The 26,833-nt window shown below is 36.7% G+C and overlaps 1 protein-coding gene across 1 annotated transcript in view; it reads left to right on the plus strand.

Annotated features, from left to right (window-relative positions):
• The first annotated feature begins 1,511 nt into the window (after positions 1 to 1,511).
• LOC134671902 (ceramide transfer protein) overlaps positions 1,512 to 26,833 on the plus strand; it is a 41,864-nt gene continuing 16,542 nt past the window's right edge. The window contains exons 1-6 of the mRNA XM_063529762.1: positions 1,512 to 1,861; positions 2,066 to 2,182; positions 5,593 to 5,692; positions 9,530 to 9,700; positions 12,706 to 12,856; positions 14,225 to 14,285. Of these exons, the coding sequence (XP_063385832.1) occupies positions 1,643 to 1,861; positions 2,066 to 2,182; positions 5,593 to 5,692; positions 9,530 to 9,700; positions 12,706 to 12,856; positions 14,225 to 14,285 (819 nt within the window). The 5' untranslated portion in view covers positions 1,512 to 1,642. The remainder of the gene's footprint in view (positions 1,862 to 2,065; positions 2,183 to 5,592; positions 5,693 to 9,529; positions 9,701 to 12,705; positions 12,857 to 14,224; positions 14,286 to 26,833) is intronic.

Consider the following 26,833-nt stretch of genomic DNA (forward strand, 5'->3'; position numbering starts at 1 on the left):
GTTTCTGATTGGCTCAGTTCTTGGATCACATGACAGCCGGAAGTAACGCACTGCGACAATGTGCTAAATAACTACGGTGTTACCATGTTACAAAACTTTGAAAAATACTATCGACTGCCGCGAAATCGAATCATTTCAAAACGATTACGATTTTAGTTTGTATGTTTGTCATACTCAAGGCCTGTTCACTTCCTAAGAAAGTTATGTCCCCAAATAATTGCGCATGTGTGCGCCTGAAGCTTCTATGTGTGCGTTGGCCTCCGAGAAAAAGTTGCGAGTAATAAAAATAAAAACATTTTTCTACAGCAACATTGCTCCCAACTCTGATTTAAATTATCACGAATTTTATACATAATTAATCATAAAACGGGACTTAAAATGCTTAAAACTTAATTACACGCGATTAAGTTTTATGATGAATATTTGCTTTGTTTGAGCGTTATATGTATTATTATAAGATTTATGAGTAATTTGCCATTCATAGTGGAAATAGTTTAATTTGAAACCTCAAACAGCTCGGCCTAGATCTATGACAAAGATATTTTATCTGTGCTTTTCGCTCTTGCAAAAATGGCCGCTCAAGCTAGTTCGCTTTCCTTTACAATAAAACTGAAAATTAGTTATTGTGTCGATTCACGGTATAAATGTGTGTGAAAAGTAATAATACAATGCGACTTTTCATAAAATCAAAGTTTTATTGCATAATCATCCACCATAATAAAAAAATATATTTGTCAATGACTCTGTCCAACTGCTGTGGTTAAAGTTCATAACGAACATTTTATTTATTAAATCTTTAAATAATAAATACAACGTAGCGGTACAACCACTTAAGACTGTAAGTCTGTACCTACATAGATTACAGCAATGCACATAGAAAATGTGCTAAATGCGGAGCAATGGCTGTTGAAGCAGCCAGAGTGAAATTTATACAGCTTTAGTGGGTTCAGAAGGAACCGAGTCATAACGCATCTGGAAAGCGTATTAATTAACCGTGAAGAAATGTATGAATACAAGTTAGAAATCTGTGTAAAATGCCGTGTGTAAAGTGTAGTGTATCTGTGTGTAAAGTGTAATAGGTAGGTATGCCTAATGTTATTTGTATAATACTGAAAACTTTGTGAATGCGCTTTATTAATGTCTATTTTTAGGTTTAATTTTCAGTGTATATTTCTATATGTAAAACATAATACAATGTTATAAACATAAATATGCCTTTTATTTAAATCAATAGATAATACCACAAACAAGGGGTAATATTTGCATCTTCATATATTTCGTGATATGAAGATAACAAATATGTTTATCAACATAATTACTATATACCTATAATACCAATACCCGCCAGGCTAAACCGGTTGTTAACTTTAGTTCCATTGGTACACATCGAGGGCGCCAGTAGTATAAACGTATAAACGGTTGGGGACATTTTTTTGTATGGAGTTACCGTTCTTCTCCTAGTGAGTATTATATTCTTTGGTCATACTGATGACGGAACGTGACTATTTACAATTTATTGTGTCATTATCTGTGCAACTTTTCATTCGTCGTCGCTGACGGTCGAATATTAGTTGTTATTTTTATTTTCTACTTTTTTTCTGTGTAGAATTTATGTAAAAATATCTGTGAATTTGGTTTTACTATGTCTGAAGATAATTTAACTGTGAGTGATACCTCAGACATCGAGGAAGGCGGGAATGCTGAGCTTCGTGGATATCTGAGTAAATGGACAAACTATATTCACGGTTGGCAGGACAGGTTTATTGTATTGAAGGATTCAACTTTATCATATTACAAAAGCGAATTAGAGAGCAATCTTGGATGTCGCGGTGCCTTATGTCTGAAAAAAGCCAAAGTTAAGGTAAATATAATTAATTACTCGTCCGTATCCGCGCCGCACAAAAAATGTATTTGCCCTTGCAATGACTAGCTTCCTTCCTACTCACTCCGGTACATTTTAATAGATAAACAAGTTAGTTTTAAGATGTTTCATTCGGTACGACCTTGTGATTGCTTATTATTACCTATTATAGATATAGTTTGATGAATCCTCACTTTATTGCAGCCCCACGAGTTTGACGACTGTCGTTTTGATGTTTCCGTCAGTGATTGTGTGTGGTACTTGCGAGCCTCGAATCCCGAGGAGAAACAGCAGTGGATTGATGTTTTGGAGTCATTTAAAGTGAGTACTAAATGCCTAAATTGTTGAAGGTGTAATCAAATTTCAGAAGCTATGGTAACATGAGTGTGTCCTGTAGGTTTACCGTGGCATGGCAAGCATGTAAACGCGCCATCAAATCAACAATTCGAAACTCTTTTCAACTAAGTTATAATCGCCTCTGTTATTACAAACATAATTGAGCGACCAATAGCCATGGCCTGAAGGTTAAAGAATCCTAAATAATGGATTCAAGTGCAATTGTCTATATACATAATTAGCAACAGGTCATGACTAGGTAATTCCACTAATTGCCTGTGATTGTTTCATCTCGAGCCATAATTAGTTGATTGATTGCCGGGACTAAAGATCACAATGCAATGTAAATAAGACGCAGATTTGGTCTGACAAACAATTAGTATTCTTCTTAATCATTTGTGAGCTTCTCATTTTTACATTTAGCCGCGCAACTCACATGCTATTAGTGCTTGAAAATTTAGAACTTGAACCTAGGCTCTCTGAAACATGTCACTTGAGTAGGGTTACTAAATTTGGAATTACTTGACAAAATTCCTGATTTCCAAAATCCCTGACACGTCAGGACAGTTCCTGTCATCTGGTAACCCTACACTTGATTAACTAAAATGATTAGTACTATAGGGGCTTCACAAGATCCTTCCACACCTTCCTGTCTTGAGCAACCGTCTTGGCTTGAGACAGGAAGGCGTGGAAGGATCTTGTGGAGGCCCTATGCACCTCCGGGGTGCCCTAGGACAGACAACAACAACCACTATAGGGGCTTCGCTACTGATAGAAATCCAGTTTATATAAAATGATTACCTCACATCATATTAAATTTAGTCAATGCCATATAGTATTCAAATGCATGTGAGAAACAACACATTGAATAGTTTCAAGGGGAACTAGAGGTTTTAATAATCAATATCTATTAGAAAATTAAAGAATACTACCTACTAAATACACTTCTGACAAAGCATCCTTATATCCTACAATAAATAAGATAAGATAACAAGTATTATGGTAATCATCTTATCTACTGGCTTTAATTGTCACCTATGTAGGCAATGAATCATTATTGTCAGGTGATTATGACTAGCAAGGTGCAAAAAAATTTAGACATTGAAGTCATTGAAGTTTGTAACTCATTATCATAAGAAAGTTGGTGAAATCTGATTAATTAGGCAAGATTTATTAAAGTAATTAGAGCTCTAGAATGAATCACTAAGCAGGCTATCATTTACTGTAGCATGTGAAGCTTATTTTCCTAGTACATTCTATTTTCTCTACCTTATGCACCAAGTTATTGGTGTACCTACAAACAATTTTGTCGCGTTGCTCCAATTCAAAATTTACTGTATGGACGTTTGGGCTTACGGCTCTATTTTATAATGTCCTCTCGTATAATGCTACAATACAAATGCGACATTATGCGACACTCGCAAAAGAAATCTTACCTTTCATATGGAAAGCCAGAAATAAGTTAGAATACATATATGAAATAAAATACCATCTTAGTTGTGTGTGTAGCAAGTTGATAGGTACCTAGTACCTACATTTTCAATTGAAATTATATGTAGAGTCGTAAACATCGAACAATCAAGTTTATTTGCATATAATATGAAACCGCCACTTTTCTGTCAAGGTTATTTCATAATACGATAATATTTTCCTTGATTGAATTTAAAGTGGATCTCCACTCGAGCGGTTTAATGGATTGTCTCTATTATCTATGTATCAATTTGCTTTGATTCGGTCATGCGTAACATCTGTATAGCATTCTCGTCGAGTTACTAATGTACAGTCGCCATCAGATATATCGGAGCGCCCAAGGTGCTCACAAATATCTGAACACGCCTCTATTGTCAAGGCGTTAGAGTGCTTGTTCAGGTATTGTGAACACCTTGGCCGCTCCGATATATCTGATGGCGACTGTAACAAATATAACCGTAATCAGTCGTAATTGGATTACGATTTCGGTTGTGTGACTCACGGACTAAACATGCTATTGTGTGCACTCGTAACATTTCCACCAGCTTTATCAGTTTTATCAGTTTACAAATCATATCGACGAGGATTTCAATATTGATGACTGGTAAGATAACAAGTCGAACAGGTACTCGAAAACTTGACGTAGGTATATTATTTATTACCTATTGTGTAGTAGGTATCTATAAGAGGAAAGGTAATAACAATATATACACGATAAACGCATTTAAAGTTATAAGAAAACTGAAAAATCAGTGTTTCATAAATAAAAAGGGAAACAGTTTCGACGGTAATGTTTTTCGGATGTATGTTGTATTTGTATGTGAGTATCTACTGTCTATTTTATGACACAATCAGCCTAAACAAGTTGATTGACTAAATTATAGGTATTATGGAAAACCTTGGCTGCATGAAGCTGATTTGTGTCATACATATTAAGTAAGTAAAATTCACATTCAAGCGCATGCTGCGCAAGCATCTCCTTGACAAACTTTCTTCTTCGTCAACTTAATGATTCACACAAGGTATATAAATATGTATCGTATTTATGTTTATGTAAGTCTATTTGTATTAAGTATATGTGTAAGTTTATATTCATATAGAGTCTTATTTACAAATTCTTTTACTTTAAAGACACTGCACCCTTAATCATTCTGGTTTGACCCATTGGTTGACTGGTAGAGAATGCCTTAAGGCATTAAGTCCGCCATTTGTACCTTCATGTATTGTGTAAATAAATAAGTAAGTCGAAAAGTAACATAATAGGTCTAAACTAATTTAGTCCCAAAACCAAGCTACCTTACATTGGAACGCTTCGCGGGCCGGGGTTTGGAGAGCCCTGCTAATAGTCAATAAGATTTTTTTGACGAAACTGGCCGCGTAGCCAAGATGCCGATCGCTTACGCTCCGTAGCGATCGAAACGCAACTGTCACTGTCGCACTAATATGGAAGTGTGATAGAGAGACATAATGGTTTTCGTTGTCGAAGCGATAGCGATTGTAACCTTGGCTAGGCCGGCTGGCCGCATAGCCAAGATGCCAATCGCTTACGCTCCGTAGCGATCGAAACGCAACTGTCACTGTCGCGCTAATATGGAAGAGTGATAGAGAGACATAATGCTTTTCGTTGTCGAAGCGGTAGCGATTGTAACCTTGGCTAGGGCGGCTGAAAACTAATCTCATGAGGCTTTGTGCGAAGCCCGCGCTAGAGGAAACAGAAACTTTCGATATTTTTATATGAATAATATCTATGACTGTTAAATAACTTATAGATGTTGCGGCGGGCGGTGTTTCACTGACCCTCGTAGCCAATAGCGGCACTAGATGATCCAGTAGTGATTCGTGGTGTCAGCATTATTTTAAAATATGTGTTAATTTTATGATTTATTTCAGTTTCGACTAAAAAAAATATTGTTTCCTCTCTTCAGGTGGAGTCTGGATATGGCACAAGTTCTGACAGCAGTTCCAACGGCGGCGGCTTGCGGCGTCACGGGTCCGTCACGTCCTTACAGTCGACGGGTTCCCATGGTAAGATTATTTTTATTTTACCCGAATTCTGCAATCGATAGGGTTATGATTTGAGTATCGATCACACGGCAGCACTGCTCTAGACTTGGACGCACCTTTAACGCAGCAAAATGTATGACAAAAACGCAACGGATAAGATATATCACTGCCTATACTAACAGCAACATTTCTAACTGTATATCGGTTGCCCTTATTACAAAAGGCATAAGGTCCACCAATGTACAGTTAACAGTGTGGGCGATGGTACATATGTGGCGTCAAGTTCCGGTGTGGTAGGCCTTTAAGTGGTCTGTATACATTTTAATAATTATGTAGGTTCTCCCATTGCAACGGTTGTTATGAACAAGGTTATTTTTATGATTAAGTGAGCTCTTTTAAGGTTCTTCGCGGAAAAATGTTGCCACTGCAGTACATTGTTTGTAAAGTAGAAATTACTTTTTTATAAATAAACACGCTAAGATAATTTATTAATTGGTAATTTTACTCCTACGATTTTAAAAAGTACTTTTATTTACTTATTTTTACATAAATACAAGACGCGCTAGTAAAAAGTGGCAACATTGTCTTACTTTTTTTGGTCTTGAATTAAAATTTACTATTTTCAGTTTAGTGATAGTGATAACTCACGCTCTCAAACTCAAAATATACTTTATTCATGTAGGCCTAGCAACAAGCTCCTATGAATCGTAATTAAGCTTAATCTAATTATCAGAGCAATTTATTGATGTTAATATTATTCCATAATAACATTGGATTATTATACAGTCTCTCACCCCTAGACTAGAATTTTAGTTTCATAAATATCTTGAATTTACACCAGAGCAGGTAGTAAGGACTGTATCGTTTATTATAAATACAGATAAAACCTGGTCTAACTGTTGACGTGTGTATTATTTTGTATTACTATGTTCTTAAGGTATAATCTGGGGGTATTTTTAAGACATATCTGATATAAGAATGTTTTACATTTATTTTATTTTAGGGACTTTATGATGATTTTAATACCTTCTAGCAAATGTAATTCGGACAAGCCCATCGAGCTTAATTTGAGACTATTTCACCGATTCCTTAGTACGATTTAAAGAAACAAAAGGTTAATATGCTGCCAAAATATGCCATCTAAGTGTCCTTTTCATGATTGCTCAATTGAACATCCACAGAATAAATGTGGTGTATTTTATCTTTACATGAAAACGACTTTTTATGCAACATTTTGGATTCCCGTCAATTTCTGACGCCAGGGAAATGACGGAAACAGCTAAAAGAATCTACCGAAATCCAAAGCCTAACGGACATTCATGGCGTTGAACCATGGCTAGAACAGGTCGATAGAAACGCTCCATGATGGTTATATTGTATACCAAAGTCGGGGTTGTCGTAAGTAACATGCCATATTTTCAAAAAGGCCACCAAGCACAGATCCAAAACTTTTTTTCCAACTAAAAGAAATGATTAGACTATGCCCAGATGTTTCGCTTTACGAATCATATGTAATTGCTGTTTACATAGTACGATTTTTTTTGTGTAATACCTATCTTGTTCGCAAACCGTAAATTTTCTTGTAGTATTTGTCCGAAATCGTTGTAGTTACTCGGGAGGATTGGGTAAATATTGTCCAAACCATATGCTTTACGTGATCTCCCAGGACGAAATGTTACTTATTATTAAAGCACTAATTAAACTATATGTGTAATTTTTTAATAAAAACATAATACCAGAAAAAACGGCTAAGTAAAGTTGTATTTATAATAAACGATACAGTCCTTAAACGTGGACGTAACTGAATTCATTCTAAACTAGTTTTTGCCCGCGACTTCGTCGGCGTGGAATTAGTGACAGCAGCTAAAGTAGGTATAGCGCCTGGATAATGCTAATAGCAATCATTCAATTCGCGCATTGCTTACTTCAATTATCGGGCAATCCATTAACTCTTTCAATTCCCCCCCTGTCTCCACTCTCTTCAGGGATGATTTCCGACATAAAAACTATCCTATGTTCCTTTCCCCGGGACTCAAACTATCTATACCAAATTTCAACTAAATCGGTTCAGTGGCTTACGCGTGAAGAGGTTACAGACAGACAGACACACTTCCGCAATTATAATATAATATTAGTATGGATTAGTAGGTACAGCACCGCTTGCGTGACTTCAAATTGTCTTTAGTTCTCCAACATATATTTGAGATGTGATGTTATTATTTGCTGTGTTTGCTGGTCGCCAGTAACAATGAACTGGCAATTAAATCCGTTCGCTACTACGTTGGCGTCTGTCATATCAACCTCATTGATATGACTTTGAGATAACACAGGAATTTGTCCTGTGGCCTGCGAACAATCAGCAATATTTTATTTTTAGATTTGCAATCATGCTTTTGTAAACCAGAACTACAGGATATGAGTTAGACTGCTCATTTATCCTTTATAACTTACTTTAGGAAATGATACATGTTAAATCATACACTTGAAGCCTATAGGGAAAAAATAAATATTGTGTATCTTTATCAAAGAGAATTAAGTAGACCATATTGTATAAAGTGACGATAATTTTACATAATAATGCAAAAAAAGTGAAAGTTATTTTTTCTACAATAAAGTACTATAACTAATCGATTTTAACCGTTTATTGTTTCGAACGAGGCTCGTAACGCCTCCTGCCGATATTTTTAAGAGTTAATTTTGTAAGACAAGGAGAGAACGGTCTATGCTTTCATTTGTCTATGTCTTTATACGTTAAATTTATGACACAGGACATCCTTATATGAATCATTATCACTTATATTATGTATCTGATTATAAAAATATTTTAATAAACGTTCAGCAATGTATATAAATTCATTAGTGACAATGGTGACCTTTCTAAACCATGCTCATTCATATTATAAATACGATAACTCTGTCTACTCGTACCAGTCTGCCTGATTGCCTGTTCATTACTCGTTCATGTATTCACGGCTAAACTTAGAGTTTAGACCAATTTTAATAAAATGTGGCTAGTATACAAAATGACAGAAATAATATCTCTACACAGGTACATACAAACATAACAAAGGCAGAGCTTGTATTATCATAACTACATGTAAAGTTTTCTTGATATCAGTTGCCTATACCTACATTATATGTTGTTAAGTACATTGTATCTTTTACTTAACCTTCACTATTTTATTTATTATTTATATTGAGAGTTCTGTACCTAAAGGGCATTATAATAATGTATAATTTACACGTGTATGAAAAAATAAACACGTAACAAAGCGAAAGTACGAGTGCTATGCCTGTACTATAATTTGTAGGCATGTATATTTATGCGCATTAGCGTCACAAGTAGTTATCTACCAGGTTTTCCTCTGCTTAAATACGTTCTAGGCATTTAACATTATGAAAATGTGATCACAAAGTAAAGTAAGTAAAAACAAAAGATACGATTATTGAGTTTATTGAAGTCGCGCGTATGAATTTCAGAACGTAGGAAACGATTGTGAACTATCGGCGGATGCATAAAGCGTCCATGAAGTACAGGGAGCCATTATGCTTATGGCGTGACATTTCATTGTTATTTTTCAAGTTTTCAATTAAGGTAGACCGTCCGATGCGCACTATAAGAAGAGCACACATACAATGATAGGCATTGCTTTTTATTCAAGTTACATTGTGAGAGAATCGAGTATCTAGGGAAAGATAGTAGTAGGTAGCTAGTGACTAGCTACTCTTAAATTCAATTCCATACTTCATTGACAAAATGTTGAAAAAGTATTTCTTGGAATAATACGAAAAAAGGTCTACTGGAAATTCGGAAATCTGTTATTGCAACTTTGTTAATAAATAGCTTTTACTTCGCAGGACGCACATCACGCCGGCTGGCCGAAAAGATAGCCGAACTGGACACATACGGCGAACTGCTTTCAAAACAGTCGACACAACTGCAGCAGTACTTTGACATGTGCGTGTCCAAGCTACCGGAGATCGGAGACGACGTCACCGAGGCTATCGACGCCGTTGAGTTGGCTGATGGTAAATATTGTTAAAGACCTTATTATATTGTTTACTACTTTCGGAACAGTCGACACAAATACAGCAGTACTTTGACATGTGCGTGTCCAAGCTACCGGAGATCGGAGACGACGTCACGGAGGCTATCGACGCCGTTGAGTTGGCTGATGGTAAATATTGTTATATACCTTTTAGTATACTACTTTAAAAATAGGCGACACAACTACAGCAGTACTGTGCATGTCCGTGGCGAAGCTATGGTAAGGTATGGTAAGGTATGGTAAGCATTGTCATGTACTCTATATTGTTTACAAGATACTTTCGAAATAGTTTAACTACAGTTGAGTTATAAAAAAAAAAGCTTATAGCTTTATAGCTGACGGTAAGGATTTATTGTTAGGCTTATGTCTGTCGTGTCGTAATCAAAACACATTTTACACAAACCTTATAACATTGGAAACTAATGTCGATCACACGTCACTTTTTTTATGTTTACGTTAAGTAGCTTTCGAAAGAACTGTATAGCTGTATTACTTAATAATTATCTAACGGTCGCTAAGCCAAATTATAGGCGTTTAGAAGTTAGGATATTGATGCTAGGTACTAAAAGCGTCAAATGATATTGCAGTGTCCTCGTGTTCTCGTTTGACACAATGGTGTTAATGGATCGTAAATTTACGCCGATTAAGGAATATAAATATTATTGATATCTGAGTTCCAATACCGTAGACACTTCCAATAGGTACTATATATTTGTTAAGTGAGCTATTTATCGTCTGTTAGTTGTAAACAGTGTAGATATGTTAACCTTCGCTAAACTATACAATTTTGCTCTTTATCAAGCCACCAGAGTCACGTAGCGACATCTACCGGAAAGTTAATGCTACGTAAACGGCACCTAATGCGCTGCCTGTGCCTACTATTAAGTTTTTTGTTTGTACCTACTAAGTACAATCATCTGCTAAAAAAATTTACCCACCGGATGATTGAAAGTATTTTTTTAGGTTTATGCAGAATTCGTGACCTAATTAGATTTAGCCTTGCGACTATTTAGCGCAGTAACCTTAAAATACGCATGTCGTGTTGCAATTGCGCGCTTATAGCCTGCCACCTGAACTCTGTCTTAATGACTTTAAAACTAACACGGGACTTAATCGCGTAAAATTTACGTATATTTATGGCCTGACGTTTCGAACGTGACTTTACGTTTGTGGTCACAGGCAGACTGGCTTGGAATTGTATCAACATCTTGCTGCGCGGGTTTTGCAAAGAAGATTTTCTGTTTTTTCTATCTTCTGATACACGTATATATTTTTTTAATACAATTGCTCAAAAAGTTTAGCTTTTGTAGCTGCAAATCGTGCGTAAAGTTTGATTTTTTTACACTAGTGCTAAAAAGTAATCTGATTGATACTTTTTAAATAAATGAGTATTATTCGAGACCCGCTTATAAATGACCCACCTGAACAACGTGCGATTGGGCATAAAGGAGTATTAATCGAGACCCAATAGTATTACTTGAACAACGCGCGATTGAATGAAGCTGTCGTTCGTACACTGCACTTAAGAATATAAATGTAATTAATTAGATAGTATATCAATATAAAGAAATAAAAAAAGATTCACGTTTTTTTACATAATTATATGTTCTGAAATAATAATACAATTTCTCTTCAATTGCCATAATGCTGACAACAGTGACAACAGAATCCCCATTGAAAAAAAAAGGCAATTAAAAGTAAAACTTTTTTATTCTCTTCCCGCCTTTTTTATTCAACATTTAAGTGATTTATGTTTGTAATTGCCACGAACGTATCATATTACGTATCAGTTATTAAATAAAAATGAGTGATTCAGACGATTTTGGAGTGAATTTAACGCGACCAGATAACAAAGCAAAGGTATCCGTTGCAAGTGACAGTATATTACCGGAAAAATCGAAAGCATTATACATTGCTGTCTATGAACATTTTTCGCAATTGTATTAAAAAACGTTGTTCGACACACGTGCGGAAGTGTCATTTCCACTCGTCCCGAGTCTTGACCCTCGCCTCTCGGCTCGGGTCAAGAAACCTCGGTACTCGTGCACAATGACATACTTCTCGCACTTATATCGAAAACTACTATTCTACTCGTCGTCTATAATACTTGAATTAAGATTTCTTATACCAAACTTCAATTGGGTATTTTTAATGTACCCAACTCAACTATAATATTCATATCGATACAGTTTAGTCAACTATAATGAAAATGACCAATCGCAGCTCGCCGCGATCAAGAGGACGAAACAAAACCATAGCTCAAATTATTTATTTATTTTAGATTGTATAGTAGAAACAATTGGTTCATAAGTCAGAAACGCGCATGTGACACCTTTAATATAGCAACATCCATAGACTACGAAAACCACTTAGGGTCGGTTGCACCAAACTGTTCGTATCGTTAAAGAGTTCGCTAAATTTTTATGTATGGAAAGTTTCATAGTAAGGCGCCGGGGCGCGCCGGCTGACGTTGATCAGTCTGTCAAATGTGGTTGGTGCAACTGGCCCTTAGTGTTGCTTGTTAGTCTCCATAGGCTACGGTGGCCAAAATCGAGAAAACAACTGTCTAAAAATTTAATTTAGCGCGGAGCAAGTACCAGGGCCTCATGAGTTACGAGAAGGTGTCGTTGACCAACGCGCCGGGGGCGGCGGCCGGCGCGCGTAGTATGAATAAGGTATCGCGGCTGCTCGAGTGCTCGCGTACCATCTTAGCTGCATACTTTTGGTTTGGTTTGTTTGTATGATTTTACTAGTTTAAAGTATTATTTTTGCTGACTCGTAGGAAAAGTATTGTATACAATAGTGATATAATCAAGCTTTTCAATCTCGTACCTGACTTAGGCAACTCAGCAAGCTTCGTTGCCTAAACACGGTACTCGACTGAAAAGCTCTCTATTATATCACGATTGTATAAAATACTATTACGTACAAGGATGATCTAAACCTTGTGTATAGTTTAACCTAATACTTAATTTTTATATGCAGGTAACCCGCTAAGCCTGCACGCGGGTGAGGTGCGCGCGACGAGCACGTCATTCAAAGCGACGGTGGCGGCGACGCTGGGCGCGCTGCAGCACTGCGCCGCGCTCATGCGCCGCCGCGAGCGCCAGGCGCGTCAGGCCGAGGAGCTCTACATGTGAGTGCAGCACTACACTCGGGCTAGCTCCCGCCATGGGCTCATTTAGGGCTGAGGGTACCATTTATCAAACTTGCTTAACTGGGTAAAAGAAAGGGATTTAGACGATGCGAGAACTCGCATGCGAGTTTCATACCATTGCGGGTATTGATCGGTCGGTTGAATTGGACGTAACCAACAGTCCGCAATGTAACTAAAATCGCATGCGAGTTCGCTTGCCGTCTAAATCAGTTCTTAGACGATGCGAGAACTCGCATGCGAGTTTCATTACATTGCGGTTTTTGATCGGTCGGTTGAATTGGACGTCACTAACAGTCCGCAATGTAACTAAAATAGTATGCGAGTTCGCGCGCCGTCTAAATCAGCCCTCAGTGTCACGTTCAGCGGTTGTAGCATGGTCGCATTTTTATGACCTGTCGCCATGCCTGTCACGTTCTAACAAGTATGTAAGTGCGAGAGTGACATGCATAGTGACAGGCGATAAAAATCCTACCATGCTACAGCCGCAGGTGTCGTAGGTCAGAGAGCGGAGTTTTTGATAAATCGTACTGCTTTTACGGTTCGCAATACGGTTGTGAAAAAATTTATTAGCAATCTTGAGGATTTTATCTAATGACTTCATCGATTCGAATCCTGAATTCTAGATTTTCACTCGATTGAGACAAATCATGTACATATGTCTAAAACGCACAAACAGTTAAAGTGTGTTTTAGATAATTTAAATACATATGTCTATCCCTTTCGACTATTAATTGTTGTCATCAAGTTTGCTCGCTATAGTCGCACCAAACTAAGTCTGCAGCGGGTTTGATAGCCCACGCAGTGTAAGGGTTATTACACGTCATAATTTCATAGAAGTTTGATGTTTAAAATGACACTTGCACTGCGTGGGCTATCAAAATCGCTGCAGACTTTTTACGGTCTGACTATACCAACGTCAAGCAACGCCACAGACTATACAATCAAGTTTTGCCATCCCTAATAATTCCTCGTTGCAACGCTGAGCCGAACGCAGCCGAGAGCGCCCGAAAGCTCCAGTGTCGCCCCACTGATTCAGGTCAAAAGGTGGCAAAATACAACTGCAAAAGTGATAACCAACTTTTGCAGCTCGCTGGACACCTCAATGGAACAGTCAGCAGCATTAGTTGCTAAGCGGGCGAGGTGTTCAAAATGATCTTGACGCGACTTTATTGTTAAAAGAATAAGAGCGTGTCAAGGTAATTTTGAACACCTTGCCCGCTTAGCAACTTCTGCTGCTGACTGAACAACAAGTTTAAATTTATTAATGTCCGATTTCCGTACTTTCAAATATTTAAGTTTGATATTAATGTTGTCGGATTGAGATCTAAAACATTCATGTTGTTGCAGGGCTTTGAAGAACCAGCTAACAGAAGCGAGGTTGGCGTCAAAACCAGGGCCAGATCACGAGGTATGTCTTACGTATAAATAAATCATTACAATATGGGGGCCACAGACAAAACATCCTCCAGACTGAGCATAGTCGCGCTACCCCCTCTGCCACGCTTACGGTAATTTTACTCCATGTTCGAGTCGAAAGTGTCTTAACTTTGTGTGACGTCCGTGTCTTTGAACGGTCAAAAATCGATGACGTAATTTATGGACAGCCCCTTACAGGGTTAAGATAGGTCTGTCTGTATTAGTAATATGTGACGACCCAAGGGTAAAGGTACCTTATGGCAGTTGGCACTTACGCAATTATTAACACCACTCCAATACTATTACGGTGCTCTGCGACCTAAGCACCAGCCGCCATAAGGTACAGTTTCCCTTGGAACGTCACATATTAAAAATTTTATGACGCGTTTCATAGTTTTAGCTATATCGTTTTATTGTCTTCCTTCAGCAGTTCTCAAACTTTTCTGACGAAACTAAAGAAAAATATTGGAACACCAAAATAAGCCTCCTGATACTGAACTATGTAAGAAGATTTTTTTACTCTTTTTAATGTGAATGTCCAGCGGTAAATGTAAAGTAGTATGTTGAAAATGTTTTGTACTCGTAGATTGTACAAAAGAAAAATATACTTAAATATAACTACATAGGTTCTAGAAGAAAGTGGTTTTTAACTGCCCGGTTCAATATAAAACACTATTTCTTTGTATTTAAATACGGTGACAAAACTATTAGGTGTTGTTAGTTATTATGTGGTTAAATTGACGCTTATCATTAACAGTGGCACAACTCAAAATGAAATGCTATTGCATTTAGTATTCTATCTTGTACTGGTAAGATTTAAAATCGAATGGCATTTCATTTTGTTTTGTGTCACTATTCATGATAAGCAACTTAATGTGAAATTTAGTGAAATGTAACTATACGCAGTATTCATAATTATTATAATTACAGTCACGCTTTAGAATTGAAAATAGACCTGTAGACTCCTGTATGTCTTGTTGTGGCAAGAGCAGGATCAGAGTTGCCGCAAATCGTGCTCAATGGCGTGCAATAGGAGAGGCCTATGTCCAGCAGTGGACGAGAGTAGGCTGATGATGATGATGAGACTCTTGTATAAAAGTTTAGTTTCGTTCTATTTCGTAACAAAAGAAATTCAACCGTATTTTCTTCACTTCAAAATCTTCAAATTCAATTAGTATTTTTTTTGTATTTGGGGCTTAAAAATGTAATACACGGTGTAACATAAGGAAACCGAATAATTTGAACCACGCATTTCTGAGGTCAAAAAAAAATAAAAAATGTAATATGAGTTTAGGTCAATTTCGCCAAAAAAAAAATTTTTTTTGTTGTTTTGTTTTTAAAATTTTTTGAATGTATTTGTACATAACAAATAAATGTTATTGGTAAACTTGCTACTTAAAATTGATTTTTACATTTTTTTTTCGTAAAACCTACTTTTTGCAACGTGTTACTTGTCACTTTTTGACATCTATCAATAAGGATATTTAAACTACGTCCCATAGCAGCAACATCACCATCAAAAAGGCCTTTTACACTATGTAACTATAAAAACTTGTTTTTTTTTTTAAATTACTAATATCTCTGAAACTAGGCGATTTTCAAAAACAGTTTATAGGACATTTTTGTCTCTAAATATGATCGCTAATACGCTGTTAAAATTATTCTGTTTACTCATGTTACACCGTGTATATAAATTAGTTTTAGTTCCAAAACTCAGCTACTACTAGAAAATCACTGCGCAACTTCTTTACCAACCCCCTATGGTTGACCTATAGTACAGTCGCCATCAGATATATAGGAGCGGCCAAGGCGCTCACAAATATCTGAACACACCTCTTGTCAAGGCGTTAGAATGCGTGTTCAGATATTGTGAACACCTTGGCCGCTCCGATGTATCTGATGGCGAATGTACCAACTTTAGACAAAACAATTCAAATGGGTCAGCGGTATCGAAGTGTTGCTTATTGTTGGTCTATATTTGTCTTATTATGCATATTTAATGCACTGCATCGTTACTACTGATAGACACAGGGGACAATGACCTCTTATTGACTGCAACTAAATTAATTACGACCTATGTATGTAGATGTTTACTGCAACCTTTTCTTTTAGGGTCGGTTGCACCAAACTGTTCGTATCGTTAAAGAGTTCGCTAAATTTTTATGTATGGAAAGTTTCATAGTGGCGCGCTGGGGCGCGCCGGCCGACGCTGATCAGTCTGTCAAATGTGGTTGGTGCAACTGGCCCTTAGTCTGTATAGAACTGTTTACTAAATAAAATAAAATTTGGCATAATAATAAATATTATTAACTAAAATTTATATTAGTGAGCATCATACTTCTTTACGTTGTATTGATTTTTGAGATACTTCATTAGATTTATTTATAGAAATATTTGTATAACAATTCTAATTAGTCCGAAATGAGTAATAGCCAATATATCACACAATTCACACAACACATCGTTGATTGCGTCATAGCCCACTCTATGCTATAATATTTAAAAATAGTTAATGTTTATCTAAACGTTTGTGGGTTTTCTTATGCCGCCCTAACCTAGGTTGGTTTCACCGAAACGTTTGATCCCGGACAGAAATGGAATCGATTCACATAAATATACATAATACAAAATCTGTAATGTTAAACATTGTTAAATAAAAAGTTAAGGAACGGGTCTCCTAAGACCATATAGGTACATAATTATAGTAGGATATAGGTTTACCTATCTTGTAGGATATTAAATATTTTATCTTTATGCCGTTTAGTACAGCTTTTATGTCTACCGTTCTCCAATTTTCCCTCAACTGCTCAAGGGTTAACTGGAAGAGATCCCTGAAAGGGATAAGTTCGCCTTTGTACTAATGATGTGTGTTCTTTCATGTTTTATGTTTCTTTTTGTACAATAAAGTATTTTACTACTACTACTACTACCATTTTGGCGTAACAGCACAGAATCTGATAGTTGCCCTCAGTGCCCTATTTAATAAATCCAACCTGTTTAGTGTTTATTGGTAAAGTTCTAACGAATGTAGACACGAAGCCAAGTTCAAGCAAAGGAACTGGCTAGCCAGCGCCGAGTGTAATATTACACGAACCACTTGGTGCCACTTTTGACCCTTCTATAACTCAAAACCTCTTTAACGTAAACACATAAAACTACGTATGTTTAATTATATCCATAAAGACATCTAGAAGCCCAAATTTCATGAAGTTAGCTCAAACGGTTATAAAGATATGAAGGTCAAAAAGTCGTAAATTTTAGCACTGACACTGACTGACATATTGTACCTAAATCTAACCTACTTCCAGATGATCTAGAAGGATGAAATTTGGAATCCAGCTCGGTAATTGTGTGTAAGCGTAGGAAAAAATCTAAAAATAAAAAAGGGTAAAAATCTAAAAATAAAAAAATTGTATGGGGACCATACAAATTTTTTCTTTTAATTGTAGCGTTGGAACCGTTACAAGCAGATATTTGAAACTATCCCAATATATGTATTATTATATTTGCTATATAACAGAAATATAAAAATAATAAACCTTTACACGCAAGATTAAATACCTTTGCCAATTTTATAAATGTATGTGACATGTGAAAGGATTCCTCACATACATGTGTATTGTGTATGATATTATTAATTTATTCGCATTGTAACATTCATCAATGGTTTTCTATCCAATTTACGTTCTACGTAGTAAACTTTTTTACTGTTCTTTCTTATTTAGGTATTGTGAACATCGAATTATTTTCATCGAATGGTTTAATGAGATTCTGTTATTCAATGAAGTACCCAGCGTATAAAAAGTAGAGATGCCCCGAATAGTGAATTTGGCCGAATACCGAATACCGAATATTCGGCCTGTCTCTCGGCCGCTTAGTCAACAAATGCTCAAAAACGGCTTTGTATTTAACTACTTTCCAAGAATACATTTTAAATATTAAATATACCTAGTTTTTTGTAATTTTTCTTTTTAGGTAGCTGCAACAGATATTCGGTATTCGGCCGAATAGTAGGCAACATTCAGCCGAATACCGAATATTCGGCAAAGTGGCCGAATAGGCCGAATACCGAATAGTTGCCGAATATTCGTGGCATCTCTAATAAAAAGTAGGATTATGAATATTATGATATAGCAATAACAGCATGAAAACAATCATAACTTTCCCATTTGTATTCTCTTAAAACCACAAAACTCTCATGAATCAATTTACGCGTCTACAATACTGATATCAGTGTTGTTCCACTTCAAGTGCACAATTCCTAGAATTCTATAACAAACTATAGATAGAATTATCCGCAAGTATCTCTAAATAAACTTCACAACTATATATTACTAACTCGCGATTACGTAAAACTGAAACAATAAACTAAACCCTATAGATAAACTTTACTGAAACATATGTAAAAGCCGCATCGCGTTAGTTTGTATTTGTACAAATTGTACCCCTCACTCGGCGCGGACCGGTCGACGCCGCCAGACGTACCGCGTTACAGATTTAGCGTATCGTAAACATCGTAATTCGTAACATAAACGAAATCGGTTAGCATACGGCCAAGTGCGTGAAATCAATCGGTTCCGATGTGTTATGTGATGATAAATTGTTACTGAAAATATTTCTGTTTTATCAAAATGAAGTTCAAACTTTTCAAGAAGAGCATTCGTCAGGTGAGGATTGTTGAAACAGATGCGTTTCAGTGTTTACTTAATTTTAATTAAGTACCTAAACTTCCTAATTAGAAAAAGAAATATTACATTTAAAAGTTATCCACGTCATTTAATTACATTTCTTAGTTTAGTTAGTTACGAGATATAAATCCGCACCGCAATCATATTTAACTAAGTTTAAAGTAGTTTAAACAGACACTCATCAATAAAACATTGTTACAACCTACATAAACGAGTTCTGTATTCTTATCAGTTAAACATTCTTCGTGTATATTTTATGCTTTATGAATATTATTTAATGTGATAAGTAGTTTACGCTTGGTCCTATATTTTGTTTGTATTTCAACAATAGTTTTCAATATGCTCAAAAATAGCATAATTGCAGAATCAGATGTTTTTTAGGCTGATTTTTTTGTGCAACGACGACCAAATAGCTTACGTGATTTACAACCAAATTCCATAAGCGTTAGTCACAAATAGTTAGTAGGTAATAGAATACGGACCAATTTTAAAGATAACATGTATTTTTTTTTAAATATGTTTCGTTGTTGGTTGTTTTTCGTCCTTTGTTCGCCAGAATTAAACTAGGTATTTGAATTTCGATGCAAATATGTTTTTCTCAAAAATGGACGGCAAAGTCGACTTTGCAGTCTAAAAAATAGGTCGCGAAGTGTGTAGTTTATGGTCAGTCAAAAATTAAAAATTTACAAACATTGCAGTCTCGATTTTGGGACTGCAATGTTGCATACAAATTCCATTATTTGTCGAGTTCCAAACTTTTTAAAAGTTGAAATGGCCATATCAAATGAAGGCACAGGCCCATTAAACAGCCAAACATTGCAGATGATTAGTACCGCGACTATTTAGTTGTCTCAAATAGGTTGTCGTATTTTCGGCAGAAAAATACACTTCTATTTTTTAATTAAAAAAATAAAAAGGCGGCAAGGGTTTTTTTCTGTGAAAATATATACGTAAGGAAGTTGCTTTTGTATAATATTTCTGTGATATTTATATTTCTTGCACCATTTTTGAGAAAAGCACTATATATGACTCGGCTGGAAGGCTACTTGCTGGCTTCGGATTCAATTAAACGGACTCCCAAGGTCGTCCGTTTAAAACGAATCCTCAGCCTGCAAGTAGCTACTTCCGAGCCTCGACAATAATGTACTATTACATGCTTACTTTTGGTTTGACCAGAGCTAACAAGCCCTTTTGTGCCAAAAACTTCTCTTATCTGTCTTTATGCAAAAATATCGAGAGATCAATCCAATCCTGGTTACTTTCCATGCCAAACGATGTACTCAGTCGCCATCAGATACATCAGAGCGGCCGAGGTGCTCAAAAATATCTGAACACGCACTCTAACGCCTTGACAATAGAGGCGTGTTCAGATATTTATGAGCACCTTGGGTGCTCCGATATATTTGATGGCGACTGTACTTAACTGAATGCCCTTCTAACGACATGTCGCCATATAGGAAAGTTTCTACAAGAAATGGAGAAATTCCTTGGCCACTGCAAAAGCTTCACGTGTGCATCGCAATGCCAATGCCGGTTTGCTCTGACCCACATTGACGCTAGGGCTACCATAACAACTTTATTTATTGTACGGGATATTCATATTACGAGATTTTCACTTGTTTTTTTTTTGTATTATGGTAATACTTTTTTTTTAAAAGAAAACGGGATGTAATACAATGTCAGCACTTCAAACTTAGTCTATAAGAAATGGTAAAATAATCATCCTCCTAAGGCCTAGCCATACAAATGAAAAATCCAGAATTTGCCATTGAAATTTGAACCTTTAGTGCAGGGAATAGAGTTGATTTTGGTTTTGTTTGAAAATTGAACGAAACAAAACAAATGCGACTCTGTTCCAAATAAATATGATTTAAATTTCATCAAACTGAATAAGTACTATAGGTAGGATCTTGGGCCTTAGGAGGTTAAAATGTGGTTTTTAATATTTCGAACTCAAGGTGAGTATGGCGGTTTAATATTTTCTGGAGAAACCGCAAGATCTATAAAATTTCTGCCGAATAGTTCCAAAAAAGTTTCATCTCTAAGAAAAGAAGCTTTATACAATCGCTTAATATCACGCAAATACCTAAAGACACAGTACAAATAGCATTTTTTATATAATTTATAATCCAGGACGAATCCTATAAAAAATACTGGCAAATGGGTACAATGCAGTTGCATTTTTATTCTGATTATTTAACACCGGGTCAAGTGCAGCCCATACGCAGAAAGGCTGCTAGCGAAAAATGCAATCATTATGTAAGAAATTACTTCAACGATTACATATAGGTAGGTATGCACTTTGTTTTTGTACAATTTTATGTTAAATTTGCTCCAATTACATAGGAAGAGATTCTTAAGAAATTCCAAACCAAAACCAGTTTCTTACTAATTATACTCAAAAGATGTAGGTATCTAAGATGTACCTATGTAAGAAAGGGTTGGCAAGACATGTAAAATTGTAGTTTTATTATGAGTAGAACGCAACTATCACATGAATCTTATAATTTAACTATGTATATGTAAACTTTACTTTGAAGTCACCTTGGCTATCACGATCACATGAAACGTTACGCTATATTCATTTTAATGAGCACTCTTACACATACACATTATAACGTCCTCGAACTTCCCGTACGGTCATTCTCTATTATTTAATACTGACGTAACTAAATATTGCAATGTCGTTAATACGGTAACGAGTGTGCCAAAATCGTGGCCAGCGAAGTGGGGTAAAGGCTGGCCGTGCGATTATTGCATTCTTGGTAAATGAACGTCCTATGTGCAGTGGGGAGACACTCCTGACTTCGGTCGAACTCAGCTCCGATCGGCTCAGCATTGCTCCGAGCAATTATTAGGGTTGGCACCACTTGAGTTCCTTGTGCGTGCACGACCACAGATAAGATAATCACTTGAATTTTGACAACCCTAAATAGCCGAAAGGGATAGTGACAGCATGATTCGACCCTGAATCGCTGTCAAACTTCGGGTTTGTACGAAGTGACCTTTCTGTACGGTAGTACTATTATTTCTTCTGTGCTATGTGTCAAAAGAATATTTACAGACATTTTAATTCTACTTGGATGTGATCGTTATGGTTATTTCACACTCGCGAAAGTCGGCGTCTCCGTAAGGGCTCATTTAGACGATCCGAGAACTCGCATGCGAGGTTCATTACATTGCGGGTTTTGATCGGTCTGTTGAATTGGACGTAACCAACAGTCCGCAATGTAACTAAAATCGCATGCGAGTCCGCTCGCCGTCTAAATCAGCCCTAAGTATTTAAAAAAATCACCTACTCGTATACCTTTACGTTTCTGTTAGGTTACGTTCCCCTTACTGCATGTAATATTTTTTTGTTTAAATTTGAACTTTAATAGCTGTCAAAAGAGTTGAATATCGTATCCGCCATATATGGCGTTGTATGCGGTAAAGGGTTAACATTTTCATGCTTTCTGTGAATTAGGAAGTATCAGCAAAGCTTTAGTTATTATAGTTAGCGTTTATTAAATGTTCAGTGTAAACTTAATTATCGAGCATCAAAACATTCCTCACATTGAAGCGAATCGAAACATTTGGTTCTATTCGGTGGCGTAACAAAGAGGCACGTTCGGAGACTCCGTTTTGAATTTTGTAGATTCGATTTTTTTGTAAAGGGACAAAAGCACAAAGAATGTGGGCTAGGGTGTCGGTTTTTGTGCCCCTTGTAGGTAGAATAGGATAAAAAGAAAATTCAACAATGATTCGATTTATTAGAGAACGTCGTCGGACGAACCATGGGCTCTTTGAATTTAAACTACCTACTATTATTCTTTGTACTTTACTTCCCATTGGTTCATCAAATAAATTAATAAACTAAAAAACGCGACCGCCGACTCATTGCCCAGTGTTTCCGCAAGGCTTCTGCAAGTGCTTACCAAGTTTTATAAAACTTAAACCAGATAAGTACATATTTAAAAAAAAATCACAAAAATGAACTATAATCTAAATTCTCCGTCCAAAGTTAGTACCTTCCTAAATCATTGAACGCGTCACAAAAAAGTTGTTTACCTTTTTTGCATTTCGCAACAATGACAACTAATGATTTTGAGCACGAAATTCTTTGTTTTAACCACGTCGCCCTCAATGCGGGCGATTGAAATTGCGCGTGTGAAAACAGCAGTGCATTGCGAAATCATATTAGGGTCACATTTGTTACGTAGCAGGGCTGCGGTTACCGTAACTCGATCCGCTATCACAGCTTAATGGAGTCCATCTGGCACCGGGCCTAGGTCGCCCGGTGCGCTTGGTTCTAATCTAAATGGGTCTCGAATGTAGTTTGCGTTGTCTTGTGGCATGTACAGGAGTATGGATGGAACTAGGCGGCAAGGAGAAATGATATAATGTCAAGTACTTAAGCCGACCACTGACTAACCGTCCGCCGGACGATATCGGCCGGTCAGTTGTTCGGAACTGTCAAAGTTTTGTTCTGACAGGCCGATATCGTCCGGCGGCCTCTTAGTCAGTGGTCGGCTTTAAAGAGTATAGTATACGGCAAATGGGTGGACACGCTCATCAATTCTAGATATTAGATATCTATTACGTAAATGTTGGCTGTGAAATTTAGGCTTACGAAAGTTATTTTTGGTCATAACATGCATTTTCGTCGCTTTTAGTTCTTCCACCGAAACTCAAATCAAAGTAAGCTTGAACAGATTGATGCCATATATTTGCTTACGCTCGTTGCTTAATAGTTGAACTATTGATATATTCCTTTATTCATATCATATTCTGTGCCAACAGTCCCTTGGGGTATACGATTGTGTACCTTTTAGTGGTTGGCAGCATTCAATTGCGCCTTTTCTCTAGCAGTCTACATTTGAAATTCAATTTTATTTTGCTACCGTTAAAGTTTATGTTTGAATGATTTTATTGATTTCTAGGAAGGATTTGGATTGGGTAACGCTGAAACTATGGCTAACTGTTAGAAATTCCTCTAGTAATGAAATCTCTTATTGTCCTCATTTATTATTCTTGTCACGTTTGACACGAGAAGCAGTTACGTATATCCTTTATTTGGAGTTGTATATATTTGTAAAACATTTAACTTTGTTTTAAAATTAACACAACATGTATGTATGTATTACACAATAACAACTGATTTTGAAGGGAATTATAAAGCGAGTGAAATTCTGTTTAAGGACGGTACAATATTTATGAAGTGAGCATTTAAAATTCAGTGTATCGAGAAATACATTCGCATCGGAATTTAATTTAATGTGATTGAACTGATATTGGATTTCTAAATGCTTCCTGATTTGATTCATATCATTGACCTCGTGGCATTTGCTGTTGCTATAACGTCGCTGAAATTGTTAATTCTCTGTGTACTGGCTGTGTATTCCCATATTGTCAGACTACAAAGCCAAAATGAAGGGTTTATGGTCGTATGAGGAAATTAAAAGACTGGCACAAGAAAGAAATGATTGGCTATTAGCTCCACCGACAAGAGCAAAGCCTAAGGGCTTTAAGTTATGATGATGGTGATCTTATGATTTTAGTTAGCATATCTATGTTGGTGAGTAGGTGGATACGTACTTACGAGTATGTGTTCCACTATAGTGTCAAAACCACTGCCCCGGTTTTGATGAATGGGGTTTTTGCGGCCCTAGTGACACTGGTGTTTCTTACAAAAAAAGCTAAGCTTTTTTAAAGGTTTAAAGTTCTTTGACTTTTTTACTAAACTTGTTTATCGAAAGCAGTTAAGTAGAGCGCTTGAGATATGTATAACTTTAAAAGTTCGAGATGGTAGTAGGGTATGGTAGTGGGGATAGCTATATAATGTGGGTCCCCCATCTAATCATTGTTCCCTTTAACTCTGCTGACTTTTCTTCAACCACAAGGGATTTTAAAGGCCCAATAATTGGATACTTTACCATATGACTCATAAGATTATTTAAAGAGTTCTTTCGCCTGAATTCGTCTACACTCAGCGATGTTTTTTCAATACCACCATGGTCATGTACAAAATGATCTATTTAGTCAGAAGCCATGACTCATGCGTCATGACTCTACGTCGGTTATAGTTTCCTATTCATTGTTTTTATTGATAACGATGTTTTTATAGTCCAGAACGCTGTAGTATGTCATTGGTGACTAATTTAAGACGATGACGTATTGACGTGAATACTATACGAGTATTTTGATCTATTTCAGAAGTTTGTGAGTTGACACACGATTGGTAGATACTAAATGAATTTGTCAATATTTTGTAATTTTTTTCTATCTTCCTTCTGAAAAAAATCGATATCTATGATTTTGCATGACTTTAGCGAAATTGATAAGCGTAGGCACATTAGTTATACCTACGCGTGTGTCGTTTTCAAGCAAAAGGTACCACATTGTGGTTTGCCATAAGGACGCCCTCAACGCCCTGACAGGTTATTCGTATACATATAGATACTAGCATAGTCTAATAAAACATGGTCTTCTCTTCCCAGAGTGACACAACCCTATGTCACAATAACATTGCCACTTTATATAGCGCTATCGCATATTATCATATAGCGCTGTCGCATGATGACGTAGGCTTGTGTCAGTCACGTGACCACGAAAAGACGAGACGAGAGTACCAGGCGGAGTATATTATACCATGGATACTAGGAGATTTCGTCCTTATGGTAAGCGACAAGGTGGTATGGTTGACGAAATATTTGCTCCGATCCCTCGAACAACTTGTACGGCGAATCGGTGCAAATTATATCTCGTAAACTATACCTTTTGCTTAAAAAAGTCAGATATATTTCGTACAAGTGTATTACTTATCGATAAGAAGAAAGAATGTACTTACTGTGCACTAAAACCTTACGCCTTCGTTTTTACCCCAAGACAATTCACGGGATTGTATGACGTCACGCTTTTAATATGCTAATTCCCACACGAGTCCCAGAACAAAGACCTTATTGTGGCGGGCTCGGCTTTTTACCGGCGGCAGTGATGTAATGTAAATCTCTGACCTTGTCTTGCTGATAGATAGGCTCTGGTATAGTCGGAGAGACGTAGGTATAGACTTTCAAGTGAAGAATGTGTGTATGCTGTTTTGGAACTAGGTACCATATGATATGTTCAGCAAATGTGCTCTGATTTTCGCGCGCTTAGTATTGGTACAGCGGAATTTTGAATCCGTAGCCAGAGGACTGGTAAAATATATACTTAGAGATAGACCATGAAAAGTCCCCATGCAGTGCAAGTGTTATTTTAAACGTCTAACTTCTATGAAATTATGACGTATAAATAACACTTGCACTGCGTGGGCTATCAAAATCGAATTCTTGATATCAAAATTCTTGGTCTAACATTATCTTTGTACCTTCAGTTTAGTAAATTGTTTGTAATAGTAATTAAAACAGGATAATAAATTATCTTAAATTAATCTATAGGCAGCGGACTGGACGCAAGCTGTCTTAAATCTTTTAATGAATTAATTATCTCTTTGCGAATTGCACGTACATCTTTTATTATAGTCTGTGCGGAAAGAGAAGAGTCGTGAAATGTATGGGATCCAATACATTCTACGACTCTTCTCTTTCCGCACAGACTCTATATGAACTTCGTTACGGCTTAACCTTATTCCATGATTTCCATGATAGTGAAAAGTGCAATGAACGGATAAGAGCGTCCATGATATTTAGATTGCGTGCTTCACACCCGAATGAGACATGGGAATGGCTGTTATGTCAGTCATGGGCAGTCAAACTGTCTGTCCGTCCAAAAATAGACGTTGTCAGGTCAGGATGGTGGATGTTATAGTTGTGTAGAGTGGGGTGCGGGGTGACGTCATCGGTTCAAATGGCCCGACACGCCATAAAGGGGT

The sequence above is a fragment of the Cydia fagiglandana genome, chromosome 16, assembly GCF_963556715.1.
Source record: "Cydia fagiglandana chromosome 16, ilCydFagi1.1, whole genome shotgun sequence".
NCBI classification, from domain to species: domain Eukaryota; kingdom Metazoa; phylum Arthropoda; class Insecta; order Lepidoptera; family Tortricidae; genus Cydia; species Cydia fagiglandana.